General features: G+C 40.6%; 1 protein-coding gene across 2 annotated transcripts in view; it reads right to left on the reverse strand.

The window, feature by feature from the left end:
- The window catches only part of mgl (low-density lipoprotein receptor-related protein megalin), a 611193-nt gene that overhangs the window by 537200 nt on the left and 55055 nt on the right, over positions 1–18938 (reverse strand). For both annotated transcript variants that reach the window (XM_070084278.1, XM_070084279.1), the window contains exons 7-9: positions 16320–16436; positions 15878–16110; positions 14601–14806 (exon numbers count right to left, since the gene is read on the reverse strand). In XM_070084278.1, the coding sequence (XP_069940379.1) occupies positions 14601–14806; positions 15878–16110; positions 16320–16436 (556 nt within the window). The remainder of the gene's footprint in view (positions 1–14600; positions 14807–15877; positions 16111–16319; positions 16437–18938) is intronic.

Raw genomic sequence — 18938 nt, forward strand, 5'->3', positions numbered from 1 at the left:
TGATATATTCCTCTCACCTGCATTTCAGTGAGTATAAGTCAAGTGCTTTCAAGCGTTCCCAGTAGTTGAGGTGTTTGATAAAACTTATATGTGCAGTAGAAGTTCTCTGTACACACTCTAGATCTGCAATTTCACCTGCTTTGAACAGAGATGTTAATGTACAGCATTATTCCAGCCTAGAGAGAACAAGTGACTTGAGGATCATCACTGGCTTGGCATCTCTTGTTTTGAACATTCTCATTATCCATCCTATCACTTCCTTTACAGTTGTGATCGTTGCACTGTTGTAATCCTTGAAAGCGAGATCCTCAGACATTATCACTCCCAGGTCCCTCACATTATATTCTTGCTCTACTGTATGATCAGAGTTTGTAGTATACTCAGTTCTAATTATTATCTCCTCCAGTTTTCCATAATGAAGTAGTTGAAATTTGCCTTCATTGAACATCACATTGTTTTCCATTGCCCATTGAAAAACTTGGTTTATATCTTCTTGGAGGTTAACCATGTCCTCAATAGACGACAGTCTCATGCAGATCCTAGTATCATCTGCAGAGGATGACATGGTGCTGTGGATTACATCTCTATGTCTGATATGAAGATGAGGAATAGGATGGAGGCGAGTACTGTGTCTTATGGAACAGAGCTTTTCACTATGGCAGCTTCCAATTTAACTCATTTACCACTACTCTTTGTGTTCAATTAGTTAGAAAGTTAAAGATCCATCTCTCCACTTGGCCAGTTATTGCTTTAGCACGTATTTTGTGTGGTATTACAACATGATCGCACTTGTTAACCCCTTGACTGTCAAAACCCCAAATCCTGAGGTGTATTCTGGTGTCAAAAATTTTTTTGAAAAAAAAAAAAAAAAGTTATGAAATGATAAAGAATCTTTTCCTGATTGTAATGACACCAAAAGAACGAAATTTGATGGAAAACTTACAGAATTATGCTCTCACGAAGTTAGCAACCTCGGCGATTTGACCCACTTTGAGCCCTATTTTTGGCTAATTCCATTGTTCCAGTCAACCAAACTCATAGCTATTTCTTTAGAACTCCATTTGTTCTATTGACTGAGTACAAGAAACCGCCCATTTACAGATTTCAACTACCCAATAACGTGGTCAGAAATTTGCAATTTGGCCAATTTTACACAAATTAAAAAATATGCCAATTTCAAAATAGGGTCCAGAATGAACAATGCAGACATTTCTGGCTCTAAAATAACATTTTCTTTGTCTCCAGGCCCCTCTGATATTAATCTTGCTTTCTATTTTGAATTTTTATTCAGACAAAAAATAGAAGATTTACTGTTATGCAGACTACTGCAATATTGTAATAATTGTATAAATAACATCAACCCATTCATGATTGAATATTAGAATGGCTAGTTGGACATTTATTGAACAATGACATCATTTGTTTACTTTTGTACATCGGCAAAAATCAAACATTTCCCTACTTTGAGCTCCATTTCAAGGTTCTTTTCATAGCAAAACCAATCAAAATCACCACAATTTCTATATGTTTTCCATTCTATCAAATGAGACCAAGAAAATGAGAATACAACCATAAATACTATACAAAAATACACCACAAAGTCGGCATTTTAATCCAAAAAAATGGTCGGAGATTTTTTTCTCATTATGCACTGCGTGCTGCAGGATTTTTTTATATGGTGCACACTGACCACACAGACCCATTCTCTCACATGTGGGCCTACCAGCTTTCTCCTGCTTGATTTGAAGCCGCTAGAATTTTTGAGTATATATACATCAAAGACGGTGGCTCTTAAGACGTATATAGTATATGACAAAAACAGTCAAAGGGTTAAAGGCTTTTGCAAAGTCTGTGTATATTACAACAGCATTTGGTTTCTCTTCCAGCGCTTATGTCTTACTCTTAATTCATTCAATAATAATTGTACCATATAACTAACCAGGTACAGTGGACCCCCGCATACCGATGGCATCACATAACGATTAATCCACATACCGCTTGCTTAAATCGCAAAAATTTTGCCTCACATACCGCTTAAAAACCCGCTCACCGATTTTCGTCCGAGACGCGTCCAATGTGCGGCCTGAGCCACGCTCACATGTTCCGCCGGTGGCATTGTTTACCAGCCAGCCTCCGTGGTAACATCCAAGCATACAATCGGAATATTTCGTATTATTACAGTGTTTTCGGTGCTTTTTCTGGAAAATAAGTGACCATGGGCCCCAAGAAAGCTTCTAGTGCCAACCCTACAGCAATAAGGGTGAGAATTACAATAGAGATGAAGAAAAAGATCATTGATAAGTATGAAAGTGGAGTGCGTGTCTCCGAGCTGGCCAGGTTGTATAATAAACCCCAATCAACCATCGCTACTATTGGTGGTACAGCTGCTGCTGCTGCTGCACTGTCAGCTGCTGCTGCTGCTGTAGCATTGTCTGCTGCTGCTGTAACATCGTCTGTTGCTGCTGTACCACCGTCAGCTGCTGCTGCTGCTGTAGCATCGTCTGCTGCTGCTGTAACATCGTCTGTTGCTGCTGTAGCATCGTCTGTTGCTGCTGTAGCATCGTCTGCTGCTGCTGTAGCATCGTCTGTTGCTGCTGTACCACCGTCAGCTGCTGCTGCTGCTGTAGCATCGTCTGCTGCTGCTGTAGCATCGTCTGTTGCTGCTGTACCACCGTCAGCTGCTGCTGCTGCATACTCATAAGGCTTATTTCCCTATAATTTTTACACTCTCTTTTTTCCCTTTGCCTTTATACAAGGGACCCATACATGCTTTCTACCAATCCCTAGGTACCCTCCCCTCTTTCATACATCTATTAAATAAAAACACCAACCATTCCAAAACTATATCCCCACCTCCTTTAACATTTCTGTCTTGATCCCAACTGCTTCACCCCTTTTCATTCTAAACACAGCTTCACACACCTCCCCACACTCAAATATGGCTCTTTCTTACTCCTACAACTTCTTATACCTCCCTGTCCAATGCACAAAATCACAGCTTCCCCATCTTCATTAACATTTAACAGTTCCTCAAAATATTCCCTCCATCTTCCTGATACCTTTAACTCTCCATCTAGGAACTCTCCTCTCCTGTTTTTAAATGTCTTAACCTCTCTTTTTCTCTCCATATACTCCTCCCTCCTTATATCACTTCTACTTTGTAAAAGCCTCTCATATGCTAACTTTTTTCTCTCTTACTACTTTTTTTTATCTCATCATTCCACCAATCGCTCTTCTTCCCTCCTACGCCCACTTTCCTCTAACCACACTTTTGCTGAACACTACATTCTTAAATCTATCCCATACCTCTTCAACCTCATTGCCTATACTCTCATTAGCCCATCTTTCTTCCAATAGTTGGTTATAGCTTACCTTAAGTGCCTCCTTTAGTTTATAAACATTCCTCTCTCTCTTACTTGCTGATGTCACTTTCCTTGTGTCCCATCTACCTTTTACTCTCACTTTAGCTACAACTGAAAAATTAATTATCTGATATATCTGTAGGTTCTCTATAAACATGCACATCCTGAAGCCTACCCAACAGCCTTTAATCTACCAATATATAGTCCATCAAACTACTGTCATTATGCCCTATATCATATCATGAATACGTATTTAACCTTTTTTTCTTAAAATATGAATTAAATATTACCAAACCTCTTTCTATACAAAGTTCAAAGGCCCCCATTATCATTTACACCTGGCACCCCAAATTTACCTACCACACCCTCTGTAACTGTTTCTCCCACTTTAGCATTCAGGTTCCCTGCCACAATTACTCTCATACTTGGTTCAAAACTTCTTAAAAACTCGCATAACATCTCCCAAAATCTCTCTCGCTCCTTATACTCCTCTCTTCCGCAGGTGCATAAACGCTTTATAACTCACTTTTCGCATCCAACCTTTATTTTAATCCACCTAATTCTTGACTTTATACATTTATATTACCTTTTTTCCTTCCATAACTGATCCTTCAACATTACTGCTACCCTTTCCTTACCACTAACTCTCTCAAATACTTCTGACTTAATCCCATTTATTTCTCCCCACTGAAACTTCCCTACCTCCTTCAACTTTGTTTTGCTTAGAGCTAGGACATCCAACTTCTTTTCATTCAGTGTTGGGCCCATTGTTGCTCACAATTTACATAAACGACATAGATGAGGGAATAAATAGTGACATAAGCAAATTTACTGATGACACCAAAATAGGCTGGCCAATTCATTCTAATGAAGACACTAGAGCACTCCAGGATGATTTGAACAGATTGATGCAATGGCCAGAGAAGTGGCAGATGCAGTTTAATATAGACAAATGCAAAGTTCTAAATGTTGGACAGGTAAATAACCATGCCACATATAAACTAAATGTAGATCTTAATACTACTGATTGCGAAAAGGATTTAGGAGTTCTGGTTAACAATAATCTAAAACCAAGACAACAGTGCATTAGTGTCTGCAATAAATCTAACAGAATCCTTGGCTTCTTATCTAGAAGTATAAATAATAGAAGTCCTCAGGTTTTTCTTCAACTCTACATATACAGTACTTGGTTAGGCCTCATTTGGATTATGCTGCACAGTTCTGGTCACCGTATTACAGAATGGATATAAATGCACTGGAAAATGTACAGAGGAGGATGACAAAGTTGATCCCATGTACAGTGGTCCCTCGTTTCTCATATTTAATCCGTTCCTGGAGGAGCTACTATTATCGAAATCTACAATTTTCGAATCAATTTTCCCCAAAAGAAATAATGTAAATACAATTAATCCATTCCTGACACCCAGAAGTATTAAAACAAAAAAAAATTTTACATGAAATATAGATGTAGTACATAAACAATACAATGGGAAATGAATGAAATATTAACAGCATAACACTTACCTTTATTGGAGATTCTTCTTAGTGTATGGGAGACTGGAGGAGGAGACAGATTGGATTATTTATAGTTTGGAAGTGGAATCCCCTTCCAGCAACACCTCAGGTACCGATTGCTTTTCTGGGGTTGCTTCTCTTCTCTGTTTCTTAATGCCACTAGGACCACCTTGAGAGTCACTGGAGTCCTGTCTCAGAAAATAACTGTCCAGAGAGCCCTGTTTCTGGCATCTCTAACACTTCCCTAAAATGGCCCAAGACTTTGTCACTGTACATGTTGCCAACATGGCTTGCAACACCCTTGTCAGGGTGATGTTTCTCCATAAATCTTTCCATCTTACCCCACATTTCAAAAATCTCCTTAATTTCTGAAGAAGGCACCTTCTTCCATTTCTCTACCTCCTCTGCAGCAAGATTCTGAGCTGCGATCTGTTGCTCTTCCTGCTGAAGCTCTTGCAGCTCCTCAGTGGTGAGCTCTTCGTTGTGGCCTTCCACCAACTCTTCCACATCCTCCAAACTCACATCCAACCCCATGGAACTCCCCAGTGCCACAATAGATTTAACAACAGGCATAGGCTCATCAGGGTCAGTCCCAAACCTTTCAAAATCCCTCTTGTCGACACAGTCTGGCCACAATTTTCTCCAAGCAGAGTTCAAAGTCCTGGTAGTCACTCCCTCCCAAGCCTTACCTATAAGGCTTATGCAATGGAGGATGCTGAAGTGTTCTCTCCAAAAATCTCTTAGGGTCAAGTGAGTGTCTGAGGTCACATTAAAGCACCTTTCAAACATTGCTTTGGTGTAGAGTTTTTTAAAATTTGCAATGACCTGCTGGTCCATGGGCTGGAGGAGAGGAGTGGTATTCAGGGTCAAGAACTTTACTGTGATGAACCCAAACTCCTCGAAAATTAGATCATCCAAGTTTGGAGGATGAGCAGGTGCATTGTCCATTACTAGGAGGCACTTGAGATCTAATTTCTTTTCCAGGAGGTAATTCTTCACACTAGGGCCAAACACTTCATTGAACCACTCGACGAAAATTTCCCTCGTGACCCATGCCTTACTATTAGATTTCCAAAACACACACAATTTACTCTTCATAACATTGGTTTTTCTTGAACACTGGGATTTTCAGAATGGTACACTAGTACCGGCTTCACTTTGAAATCCCCACTAGCATTAGCACAGAACATGAGTGTCAGCCTGTCTTTCATAGGCTTGTGTCCTGGCAGTGCCTTTTCCTCCTGTGTAATGCAGGTCCTCTTTGGCATTTTCTTCCAAAAGAGGCCTGTTTCGTCACAATTGAACACTTGTCCAGGTTTCAGTCCTTCAGCCTCTCTGTACTCCTTGAATTCATGCACATATTTTTCAGCCGCTTTGTGGTCCGAACTGGCAGCCTCACCATGCCTTACCACAACTGCCTAGCCTTTTCACAAATGAGCGATGTCATAAGACTATCTCCTGCTAATTGTTTCTCATTTATCCACACCAATAATAACTTCTCAACATCTTCGAGTACTGGTGATCTCATTTTTGTCAGCATATTTACCCCCTTTGCAACAACAGTGTCCTTGATTTCCTTCTTCTTGGCCACAATGGAACATATGGTTGTATAGGGTTTGTTATACATCCTGGCCAGTTCGGCCGCACTTAAGCCACTTTCATATTGTTCAATGCTGTTTTTCTTAAATTCAATCGTATTTCTCACCTTCTTTACCAAAGGCTTGGCACTAGGAGCTTTCTTTGGAGCCATGGTAGCTTATTTAGTACTTCCAAGCACTAAAATGAGTGGAATATTATGAAATATTTCGTACGAGCACATGAGGGAACCTTCTCTCACTAGTAAACAATGCAAGACTGGCTGGGTAGGGAGGCCGCCCTGGCTCACACCGTACGTACGCGTTCCAGAGGACCTACTATTCGTGTGTCAATCTACGATTAGCGAGCCCATGTTTATACGAAAATATCGCTATGATTTCCGAAATCTATGACTCTCGAGAACTACGATTTTCGAGGGACCACTGTATCAGAAATCTTCCCTAAAAGGATAGATTGAGGGCCCTGAATCTGCACTCTCTTGAAAGGCGTAGAATTAGGGGGGATATGATCAAGGTGTATAAATGGAAAACAGGAATAAATACATGTACAGTGGACCCCCGCCTTACGAAAGCATCGCGTTACATTAAATCTGCCATACGAAGCATTTGAACGCAAAAATTTTGCCTCGCCTCACGATAAAAAACTCGTCTCACGTCATTCGTCCGGGACGCGTCCCACACGTGGCCTCAGCTGCCCCGTGCATGCCAGTGTTTACAAGCCAGCCAGTGCGGTCGCATCTAAGCATACATTCGGTACATATCATATTATCACAGTGTTTTTAGTGCTTGTAGCTGCAAAATAAGTCACCATGGGCCCCAAGAAAGCTTCTAGTACCAACCCTGTGATAAAAAGGGTGAAAATTACTATGGAAATGAAGAAAGAGATAATAGCTAAATACGAAAGTGGAGAGCGTGTCTCCGAGCTGGGCAGGTTGTATACCAAACCCCAATCAACCATCGCTACTATCTTGGCCAACAAAACGGCAATCAAGGAAGCTGTTCTTGCAAAAGGTGCAAGTTTGTTTTCAAAACAGAGATCTCAAGTGATAGAAGATGTTGAGAGACTGTTATTGGTGTGGATAAATGAAAAACATATAGCAGGAGATAGCATCTCTAAAGCAATCACATGTGAAAAGGCTAGGAAGTTGCATGACGATTTAATTAGAAAAATGCCTGCAACTAGTGGTGATGTGAGTGAATTTAAGGCCAGCAAAGGTTGGTTTGAGAGAGTTAAGAATCGTAGTGGCATACACAGTGTGATAAGGCATGGTGAGGCTTCCAGTTCGGACCAAAAAGCGGCTGAAAAATATGTGAAGGAATTCAAGGAGTACATAGACAGTGAAGAACTGCAACCAGAACAAGTGTTTAACTGCGACGAAACAGGCCTGTTTTGGAAGAAAGTGCCAAGCAGCACCTACATTACTCAGGAGGAAAAGGCACTCCCAGGACATAAGCCTATGAAAGACAGGCTTACTCTTCTGATGTGCACTAATGCTAGTGGTGATTGCAAAGTGAAGCCTTTATTGGTGTATCACTCTGAAACTCCCAGAGCATTCAGGCAAAACAATGTCGTCAAGGCTAATTTGTGTGTGCTGTGGAGGGCAAACAGTAAGGCATGGGCCACTAGGGACTTTTTCTATGACTGGTTACACCATGCATTTGCCCCCACTGTGAAAAATTACCTAATGGAAAAGAAATTGGACCTTAAGTGCCTCCTGGTATTAGACAATGCTCCTGGTCATCCTTCAGACTTGGCATTGCGACTTTCTGGGGACATGAGCTTTATTAAGGTCAAGTTTTTGCCTCCTAATACCACTCCTCTCCTGCAGCCCATGGACCAGCAGGTCATTTCAAACTTCAAAAAACTCTACACAAAAGCTACATTTCAAAAGTGCTTTGAAGTGACCTCAGACACTCGAGTGACTCTAAGAGAGTTTTGGAAAGATCACTTTAGCATCCTCAGTTGTGTAAACCTTATAGGTAAGGCTTTGGAGGGAGTGACTAAGAGGACCTTGAACTCTGCCTGGAAGAAACTGTGGCCACAATGTGTAGAAGAAATGGATTTTGAAGGGTTTGAGGCTAACCCTGAGAAGTGTATGCCAGTTGTGGAATCCATTGTGGCATTGAGGAAGTTCTTGGGGTTGGAGGTTAGTGGAGAGGATGTGGAAGAGTTGGTGGAGGAGGACAATGAAGAACTAACCACTGAAGAGCTGCAAGATCATCTTCAACAACAAGAGGCCAGACCTGAGGAAACTACTTCAGAGGAGGGGAGAGAGAAACTGAGGAAGTTGCCTACTTCAAAGATTAAGGAAATGTGTGCAAAGTGGGTTGACCTGCAAACCTTTGCGGATGAAAATCACCATGACACAGCTACTGCAAGCCGTGTTGGCAACCTGTACAATGACAATGTTATGGCCCATTTTAGGAAAGTCTTAAAGGAACGGGAGGTACAGAGCTCTATGGACAGATTTGTTGTGTGACAGAGGTCCAGTGACTCAAGCTGGTCCTAGTGGCATTAAAAGAAGAAGGGAAGTAACCCCGGAAAAGGACTTGATACCTCAAGTCCTAATGGAAGGGGATTCCCCTTCTAAACAATAACAACCTCCACACTCTCCCTTCCTCCCATCCCATCAATCATCACCAGATCTTCAATAAAGGTAAGTGTCATGTATTCTATTCTTAGTAGAGTATTAATTGTGCATGTCTTCTTCAGTTTGTATTAAAATTAATATTTCATGTGGTAAAAAACAATTTTTTCATACTTTGGGGTGTCAGGAACAGATTACTGTAATTTGATTTCCATTGTTTCTTATGGGGAAAATTAATTCGCCTTACGATAATTTCAGCTTACGATGAGCTCTCAGGAATGGATTAATATCGTAAGGCAGGGGTCCACTGTAAAGGGGATGTAAATAGCGTGCTGAAAATTTCCAGCCAAGACAGGACTCGCAGCAATGGTTTCAAGTTGGAAAAATTCAGATTTAGGAAGGATATAGGAAAGCACTGGTTTGGTAATAGAGTTGTGGATGAGTGGAACAAACTCCCGAGTAGAGTTATAGAGGCTAAAATGTTGTGTGGTTTTAAAAATAGGTTAAATAAATACATGAGTGGGTGTGGGTGGGTGTGAGTTGGACCTGATTAGCTTGTGCTATACACAAATAACCCACACATAAAAGAGAGAAGCTTACGACGAAGTTTTGGTCCGACTTGGACCATTTACAAAGTCACACTAACCAGAAGTGGAGCAGGACGGCTATATATAGACAGGAAGAGGTGGAGGTAGTAGTAGTAGTAGTAGTAGTAGTACAAGAATGGTATATAATACCGACAAGATGAAATTAAGACACGCACAACATCCGGGCATCCCTATCGCAGACGTTTCGCTATCCAGCCAGCCACTGGATGGCGAAACGTCCACAACAAAGACACCTAGATGCCGCACATGAAATTAAGACACATGTGCGGCGTCTGGGTGTCTTTGTTGTGGACGTTTCGCCATCCAGTGGCTGGCTGGATGGCGAAACATCTACGATAGGGATGCCCGGGTGTTGCGCATGTGTCTTAATTCCATCTTGTCGGTATTATATACCATTCTTGTACTACTACTACTGCTACTACTACCTCCACCTCTTCCTGCCTATATATAGCTGTCCTGCTCCACTTCTGGTTAGTGTGACTTTGTAAATGGTCCAAGTTGGACCGAAACGTCGTCGTAAGCTTCTCTCTTTTATGTGCGGGTTATTTGTGTATTGTTCCAGTCACGGTATTGTGCCTTTTTTTGTTATTTAGCTTGTGCTATTATGTCTGATGCCTTCCTCCTTCCTTAAGTGGAAGTGACCTGACTAGGTGGGTCACTGGGCTAATCTGGGGGAAGGGGGGGACATGGACCTGCTTCACTTGGATCAGAAGTGACCTGACTAGGTGGGTCATTGGGCTAATCCGGGGGGAGGAGGGGACACGGACCTGCTTCGCATGGGTTAGTAGGCCTGCTGCAATGTTCTTTCTTTCTTTCTTTCTTTCTTATGTTCTTATATTGGCAATCATCTCTCTCTTATAATGAACTACATCCATGCACATTCAAGCATCCCAGCTTTACGAAGTTTTTCTTCTACTTCTTCTTTCAACAAACCGGCCGTATTCCACCAAAGCAGGGTTACCCAAAAAGAAAAGTTTATCTTTTTAAATTTAGCAATTTATACAGGATTAGAGGTTACTAGCCCCATGCTCCTTGCATTTTAATCGCTACTTACAACGCACATGGCTTACAGAGGAAAGATTCTTTTCCACTTCCCCATGTAGATGAAAGGAAATAGTTAAGAACAAGAACTACAGTGGAACCTCTACTTACACATTTTATCTCTTCCATCCCCTTGCTCACATCTGGATTTGCTTGTTTGCAGAGTCAAATTTCCTCATTTAAATTAATTGAAATGGAATTAATTCGTTCCAGTGGAATTCCAGACACGAGAAAATACTTAAATAATTTCCCTAATATAAATTCTATGGCTTATTTATCTATCACAATTTATGTAATATGACATAATAAACAACATTAATAACATAGAAACATGATATATACACTAGAATGAATAAAATACATATCATTATGTATGTGGCTAGTGGTGGTGATAGCAGCCATTGATGTTGTTGGGGTTAATAGGGCCACCACAGCGGCCATTCCTGTTCCTGACTACATGTGTAGAGAACCGAGGATAACCCAAAAAAGTCAGAGAGAGCGACTTGTAAGTGCTATACTCTTAATGCTACACTTAATTGCTAAACTTTTAATGCTACACTTAATTGCCACACTCTTAATGCTACACTTTGCCAATACTGCTTCATGTTGTCTGCCACTGCTACCTCATGATGTCTGCCACTGTTGCTTCATGATGTCTGCCACTGCTGTTTCATGTTGTCTGCCACTGCTACCTCGTGATGTCTACTCCCACTTTTGCTAGCGTGTTGAAGAGCTTTCCAATATGTAAAGGTTCAGGGGCTGTGCCAGTAGGGCAGGTACTGGATGATGTCATTTGTTTACTCTTGAACATCGCTCAATTTTGAGGTACTTTTCATCATGAAAGTACAGTGGACCCCCGCATAACAATGGCATCACATAGCGATTATTTCGCATACCGCTTACTTTAATCGCAAAATTTTTGCCGCGCATACCGATTAAAAACCCGCTCACCGATTTTCGTCCGAGACGCGTCCAATGTGCGCCCTCACCCAGCCTCACATGTGCCGCCCGTGCCATTGTTTACCAGGCAGCCTCCGCGCTAACATCCAAGCATACACTCGGAATATTTCGTATTATTACAGTGTTTTCGGTGGTGTTTCTGGAAAATAAGTGACCATGGGCCCCAAGGAAGCTTCTAGTGCCAACCGTACACCAATAAGGGTAAGGATACCCATTGAAATGAAGAAAGAGATCATTGATAAGTATGAAAGTGGAGTGCGTATTGCCGACCTAGTCAAGTTGTACAAGAAACCCCAATCAACCATCGCTACTATTGTGGGCACCAAAAAGACAATCAAGGAAGCTGTTGTTGCCAAAGGTTTAACTGTGTTTTCGAAACAAAGATCGCAAGTGATGGAAGATGTTGAGAGACTCTTATTGGTGTGGATAAATGAAAAACAGCTAGCAGGAGATAGCGTCTCTCAAGCGATCATATGTGAAAAGGCTAGGAAGTTGCATGAGGATTTAATTAAAAAAAGGCCTGCAACTAGTGATGATGTGAGTGAATTTAAGGCCAGCAAAGGTTGGTTTGAGAGATTTAAGAAGCGTAGTGGCATCCATAGTGTGATAAGGCATGGTGAGGCTGCCAGTTCGGACCACAAAGCGGCTGAAAAATATGTGCAGGAATTCAAGGAGTACATAGAAACTGAAGGACTGAAACCTGAACAAGTGTTTAATTGTGATGAAACAGGCCTGTTTTGGAAGAAAATGCCAAGCAGGACCTACATTACTCAGGAGGAAAAGGCACTCCCAGGACATAAGCCTATGAAAGACAGGCTTACTCTTCTCATGTGTGCCAATGCTACTGGTGATTGCAAAGTGAAGCCTTTATTAGTGTATCACTCTGAAACTCCCAGAGCGTTCAGGCAAAAGAATGTCCTCAAGGATAATTTGTGTGTGCTGTGGAGGGCAAACAGTAAGGCATGGGTCACTAGGGAATTTTTCTATAACTGGTTACACCATGCATTTGCCCCCAATGTGAAAGATTACCTAACTGAAAAGAAATTAGAACTTAAGTGCCTCCTGGTGTTAGACAATGCCCCTGGTCATCCTACAGATGTGGCAGAGCGACTTTATGGGGACATGAAATTCATTAACATCAAGTTTTTGCCTCCTAATACCACTCCTCTCCTGCAGCCCATGGACCAGCAGGTTATTTCCAACTTCAAGAAACTGTACACAAAAGCTCTGTTTGAAAGGTGCTTTGTAATGACCTCAGAAACTCAACTGACTCTAAGAGAGTTTTGGAGAGATCACTTTAATATCCTCAATTGTGTAAACCTTATAGGTAAGGCTTGGGAGGAAGTGACTAAGAGGACCTTGAACTCTGCTTGGAAGAAACTGTGGCCAGAATGTGTAGACAAAAGGGATTTTGAAGGGTTTGAGGCTAACCCTGAGAGGATTATGCCAGATGAGGAATCCATTGTGGCATTGGGAAAGTCCTTGGGGTTGGAGGTTAGTGGATGTGGAATGAGTTGGTGGAGGAGGACAATGAAGAACTAACCACTGATGAGCTGATAGATCAACTTCAAGAGCAAGAGGCCAGACCTGGGGAAACTGGTTCAGAGGAGGGGAGAGAGAAATTGAAGAAGTTGCCTACTACAAAGATAAAGGAAATCTGTGCAAAGTGGCTTGAAGTGCAAACCTTCATGGATGAAAATCACCCTCACACAGCTATTGCAAGCCGTGCTGGTGACTATTACACTGACAATGTTGTGAAGCACTTTAGGGAAGTGATAAAGGAACGAGAGGTACAGGCCACTATGGACAGATATCTTGTGCGAAAGAAGTCCAGTGACTCTGAAGCTGGCCCTAGTGGCATTAAAAAAAGAAGGGAAGTAACCCCAGAAAAGGACTTACTACCTCAAGTCCTAATGGAAGGGGATTCCCCTTCTAAACACTAACACACTCTCTCCCCTCCTCCCATCCCATCAATCATCACCAGATCTTCAATAAAAGTAAGTGTCATGTAAGTGTGCATGCCTTTTTCAGTTTGTGTGTATTAAAATTAATATTTCATGTGGTAAAAAAAAATTTTTTTTCATACTTTTGGGTGTCTTGCACGGATTAATTTTATTTCCATTATTTCTTATGGGGAAAATTCATTCACATAACGATTATTTCGCATAACAATTACCCCTCTTGCACGGATTAAAATCGTTAACCGGGGGTCCACTGTAATCAAAATCATATCTATTTCTGTGATATAATTTCCATTCTATCAAATGAGACCAAAATAATGAGAATACAACCATAAAAAAACATATGAAAATATACCGCTAAGGGGAGGCTAATGGCTGAGAAGTGAACTCCGTTATTTATGGTCCGATTTCTTTCATTTTTGTTGTACGCTAAGAAGCCTCTTTCCATCACACATTCAATAAGATCATACATTCAATCATACATCATACATTCAATAAGATAGTCCAACAAACAACTGATATCCATTTCCCTAGATCAAGAGCAAGAGCCCCTCACCAGCATCAAAGAACCTCCCTTGAGGCCCACTTCCATCTGGAAATTTCTTGTGTCTGAAAACAAAAAATCAACCGAGCGACTGCTCGTAACTGGAAAAACTTGTATGTGGATGCACTCATAAGTAGAGGTTCCACTGTATTTAGAAAATAGAAGAAAATTCACAAGGGTGTGTATACATATTGAACTACATCACAATATATGTAGTGTGCCTAAGTGTAAGTAGAAGTAGCAAGACGTACCTGTTTTTTTGCATGTCTATGAGGCAGAGAGAAAAGACACCAGCAGTCTTACCATTGTGTAAAACAATTACATGTTTCTGTTTCACATGCATTTGGTAGGATGGTAGTACCTCCCTGGGTGGTTGCTGTCTATGAACCTACTACACTATGATTGAAGAAACATCTTCAGGCTTACCTCTCACAATTGCAGTTCGACCAGTTCCTTCGTAAGTAACTGTTTCAATGTAATCCAGAAGAGAATCACACCAAAATATATGTTTGCTAATAATATCCACAGCAATACCAGATGCTTTGTAGATAACATCCTTCACAAGGGCTTGCAGGTTGGTGCCATCCATATTGGCACGAATAATGCGATCATGATCGACTACAAACATTAGGCTGTAGAAAAAAAAAATTCCAATGAGCCAAACTTTATTTTAATGTATGTAATAAGATGAGGGGTCTTAAGCATTATGACAATAAAGTACAGACACTCCTCACTTAACGATGTACTCGTTTACCAATAGCTCAGAGATATGACTTGCTCTCCGACCAGTCGGCACTGTATGCTGTATGAGAACTTGGGTCATGGAAACAGGCAGTGCGACCTCTCAGCATCAAGCATCTCAGTCTCATTCCTGCATATTTGTTCCTACATATTTGTACAAATCTGTACTTTATTGTGCATGCCATAGTACAAAATGTCAGCAAAAAAGATCTTGACTTCAGCTTGACTACAGCTCCTAGTAACTGATAATGATGATGACCCCAAACCTGTACTCTGAAGGATTTCATGACTAAAATGTTAATCTGAATGTCTCCTTTATACTGTAATTTGATTTTTTTGGCACATCATTTTTATACTGTACAGTAATTACAGTTTTCTGTAATATGTAAGAGTTATGCAAATTAAAACTAAGTTATCAAGTTGGAGTTTCCTTTAGGCCTTTTCTTTATTCAGAATAAAATGTTTAAATGTGTTTCTTGCTTAGCAATGAATTTGTTTACCGATGTGGTCTTAGGAACAGACCTCCGTCGTTAAACGATGAGTGTCTGTATAATAAAAATATAATAAAGACTATAATATGATAAAATCACTAAATTTTGTAAATAACACCCTGAATTATAATACGGTATATGCTGTAACACATTCTTTCAATCAAGTGGTTAACATGCCAGTGACCAGTTTTGAGTTCTATTCTCAAAGTCCAGCTTCAAGAAGCTAAATAATGAAGTTGAATTAAGTACAACAATAACATAATATGTAAAGAGAAGTAAATGAAGCAGCTAAGGAGAAAATAACATACAATAATAAGTCTACAATTAACTATGATATGCACAAAAACATTTGTAGACTATCATGGTGCAGCATATTTTAAGTAGTATAACAAACAATACATAAAAGCAAGCCATTCTCAAATTTTAAATAAGATATACCAGTAAGCAATTTAATAACAGAGAAATTCATACCCTTTCGTTGGATCAAGCCCAATATCTTGAGGTTCAGTAATATTGTTTGACAAAACAATGGCATGGTATCGGTCAGAAAGTTCAAACACATCAATCTTCTGGCCCAAGATGTCTACTACATAAAGCTTATCTCCCACCCAATCAACAGCAAGAGCACCAGGTGTTAAAGAGCCAGGGAGTGAAAGTGTGGTTTCAGTAGAGGTGCTTGAACCACGCAGTTTTTGAGAGTACACCTGAAAGTAAATATATATTAAATGCAGCCTAAACAACAGCCTATTGTTGAAAAATAATATTTAATTTTATTACTGTAATATTAATTATATTTTGTAATATTCTATACCCAAGAGTAAGAAGTATGAAAGTATGAATATGAAACATTAAAGAAATTTTAAATTGCCAAATTCTCCGGTTAAAATAAAAAAAAAGGTCGAGTTTGCCTTGCCTTTCTTGTTTCTGTATCAGACCAATACAAAAGGTCCTTCTTGTAATGATAGTCTAAACCCCACGCAGAGGTAGCATTTGTTACCAGTTCAGGTTCCTTTCCTAGCATATCGGGAACCTGTAAAAATATTAGACATATGTAAATACCTTAAAACATGAAAAAACAATCAGCAGCAGACTGCCTTAACCCTTGTTGACAAATGAACTTATGATACATAAACATATGAGAATATTAAAGAGAACTCATATGAATTATGCCAGTTATCTTTATTGAACAGGATGAAGCCAGTCACTGATGTTAGGCATTAACATTAATGTATGTAAAATGAAAAACAAAAATGAAATAAAATGAAAAAAAATCCTTCTTGTGTAATTTCCTCCTTGCCTTTCTGCAGAACCCCCTCTATTTAAACTGCACATTAAAGCATTCCATGTACATATATGAGGCATATTGTTAGACAAAATGAACTATATATGTATATGCACAATGTGAGAATTCAAACTGGATTGTTCCATCTGAAATAAGGGTAACCAGATTAGATAAATTAAAATCTTATACATGAAAAGTGTCAGCATCGTCTCAAACATTAATACTGTATGAAGTGTATGAAATGCTCATCACAGGCCAGACAGGAGAAATACCATTAAATCTGCCCAGTAACGGAATGTGTGGCAGTGATGACTCATCAAAAAATAGATTGGGAGGACTGCGACACTGCAAGCCTCATAGAACAGCATAATAAACGTTATTAAAGTAGAAATTTTTAAAATTAAACTAAATTTAACAATGATCAGTGTTCACATATACGTATCCATAGAGGTCGTCACAGTTGTGTTGGTGGAGACGTGGCTAGCTAAGGTGATGATGTTAGGTGATGATTTTTTGATGTCGCAAAATGGTTTACAACTTTTTCATTAAAAGCTTTTCATCTCTGTGTTTTGCTATCAAAATCTTGTATCCTGAATCAATTTGAGCTGCAATGTTTACTTTACCCAGCACTGACTAATCAATAACATTACAGTGGACCCTTGGGTAACAACGTCATCGAATAATGAAAAAATTGGATAGTAACACGTTTTTGCATCAAAATATTGGCTTGGTTACCAAAAAAGAACTCGGATAAGGACATTCGTCCTGAACGTGTCCGCGTGGAGCAAGCGCCTGGACACTCCATGTACAGCCAGTGTGCCATTGTTTACAAGCCAGTGAGGATGATTCCACACGTACATGCGATATATTTTGTATTATTCCATTGTTTTTAGTGCTTGTAACTGCTAAATAAGCCACCATGCGCCCAAAGAAAGCTTCTAGTGACAGCCCTGTGGTAAAGAGGGTGAGAAACGCTATAGAAGTCAAGAAAAACTTTGTAGAAAGATACGAAAGTGGTAGTGGTAGATGGTGATAGTGATGGTGGTAGAGGGTGGTAGTATGGGCCAACAGGTCTGCTGCAGTGTTCCCGCTTTCTTATGTACACCAGTGAGGGTACTTCCCTCACACCAGCCAGGGAACTTCCCCACATACCAGCCAGGGTACTTCCCCACATACCAGCCAGGGTACTTCCCCACATACCAGCCAGGGAACTCCCCCTAATACCAGCCAGGGTACTTCCCACACACCAGCCAGGGAACTTCCCCTAATACCAGCCAGGGTACTTCCCACATACCAGCCAGGGTACTTCCCCCACATACCAGCCAGGGTACTTCCCCCACACACCAACCAGGGTACTTCCCCACATACCAGCCAGGGAACTTTCCCATATACCAGCCAGGGTACTCCCCCACATACCAGCCAGGGAACTTCCCCACATACCAGCCAGGGTACCTCCCCACATACCAACCAGGGTACCTCCCCACATACCAGACAGGGTACTGCCCCACACACATGATTTGATCTGATTGGGACTTGCGCATGAGTGAATAGAATTATCAAAGCTTATTGCTTGGGAAGCATTGAAAATTAGGTTGGGCAAATACGATTCTGTTAGTGAGATGGTTTGTGAAGGACCTGCCTAGTATGGGCCAACAGGCCTGCTGCAGTGTTCCTGCTTTCTCATGTGCAAACATTTGTGGATGAACATCACCCTGACAGAGCTGTTGCAGGCCATGCTGGCAACATCTACAATGACAATGTTGTGTCCCATTTTAGGGAAATCTTAACGAGACGCCAGAAACAGAGCTCTCTGGATAAACTTTTGATGCAACAGGGGTCCAGTGACTCTCAAGCTGGTCCTAGTGGCATTAAAAATCAAAGAAGGGAGGTAGCCCCAGAAAAGGACTTGTTACCTGAAGTTTTTATGGAAGGGGATTCCCCTTCCAAATAAATGTAAACTCCTCCATCCTCTGCCCTCCTCCCATCTCATCACTCATCAATACATCTTCAATAAAGCTAAGTGTCATTTCAGTATTATTTATTCTGCATGTCTCATTGTTTTCTGTGTAGGGAAATGTATATTTCATGTAAAAAAATTATTTTGTTTAATACTTCTGGGTGTCCGGAATGGATTAATTGAATTTCCATTATTTCTTATTGGGAAAATTAATTCGGATAACAAAAAATCAGTTAAAGACGAGCTCTCTGGAACAGATTAATGTCGTTACCCGAGAGTCCATTGTATTTATA

This window comes from Cherax quadricarinatus, chromosome 12, assembly GCF_038502225.1.
Source record: "Cherax quadricarinatus isolate ZL_2023a chromosome 12, ASM3850222v1, whole genome shotgun sequence".
In the NCBI taxonomy this organism is placed as follows: Eukaryota; Metazoa; Arthropoda; class Malacostraca; order Decapoda; family Parastacidae; genus Cherax; species Cherax quadricarinatus.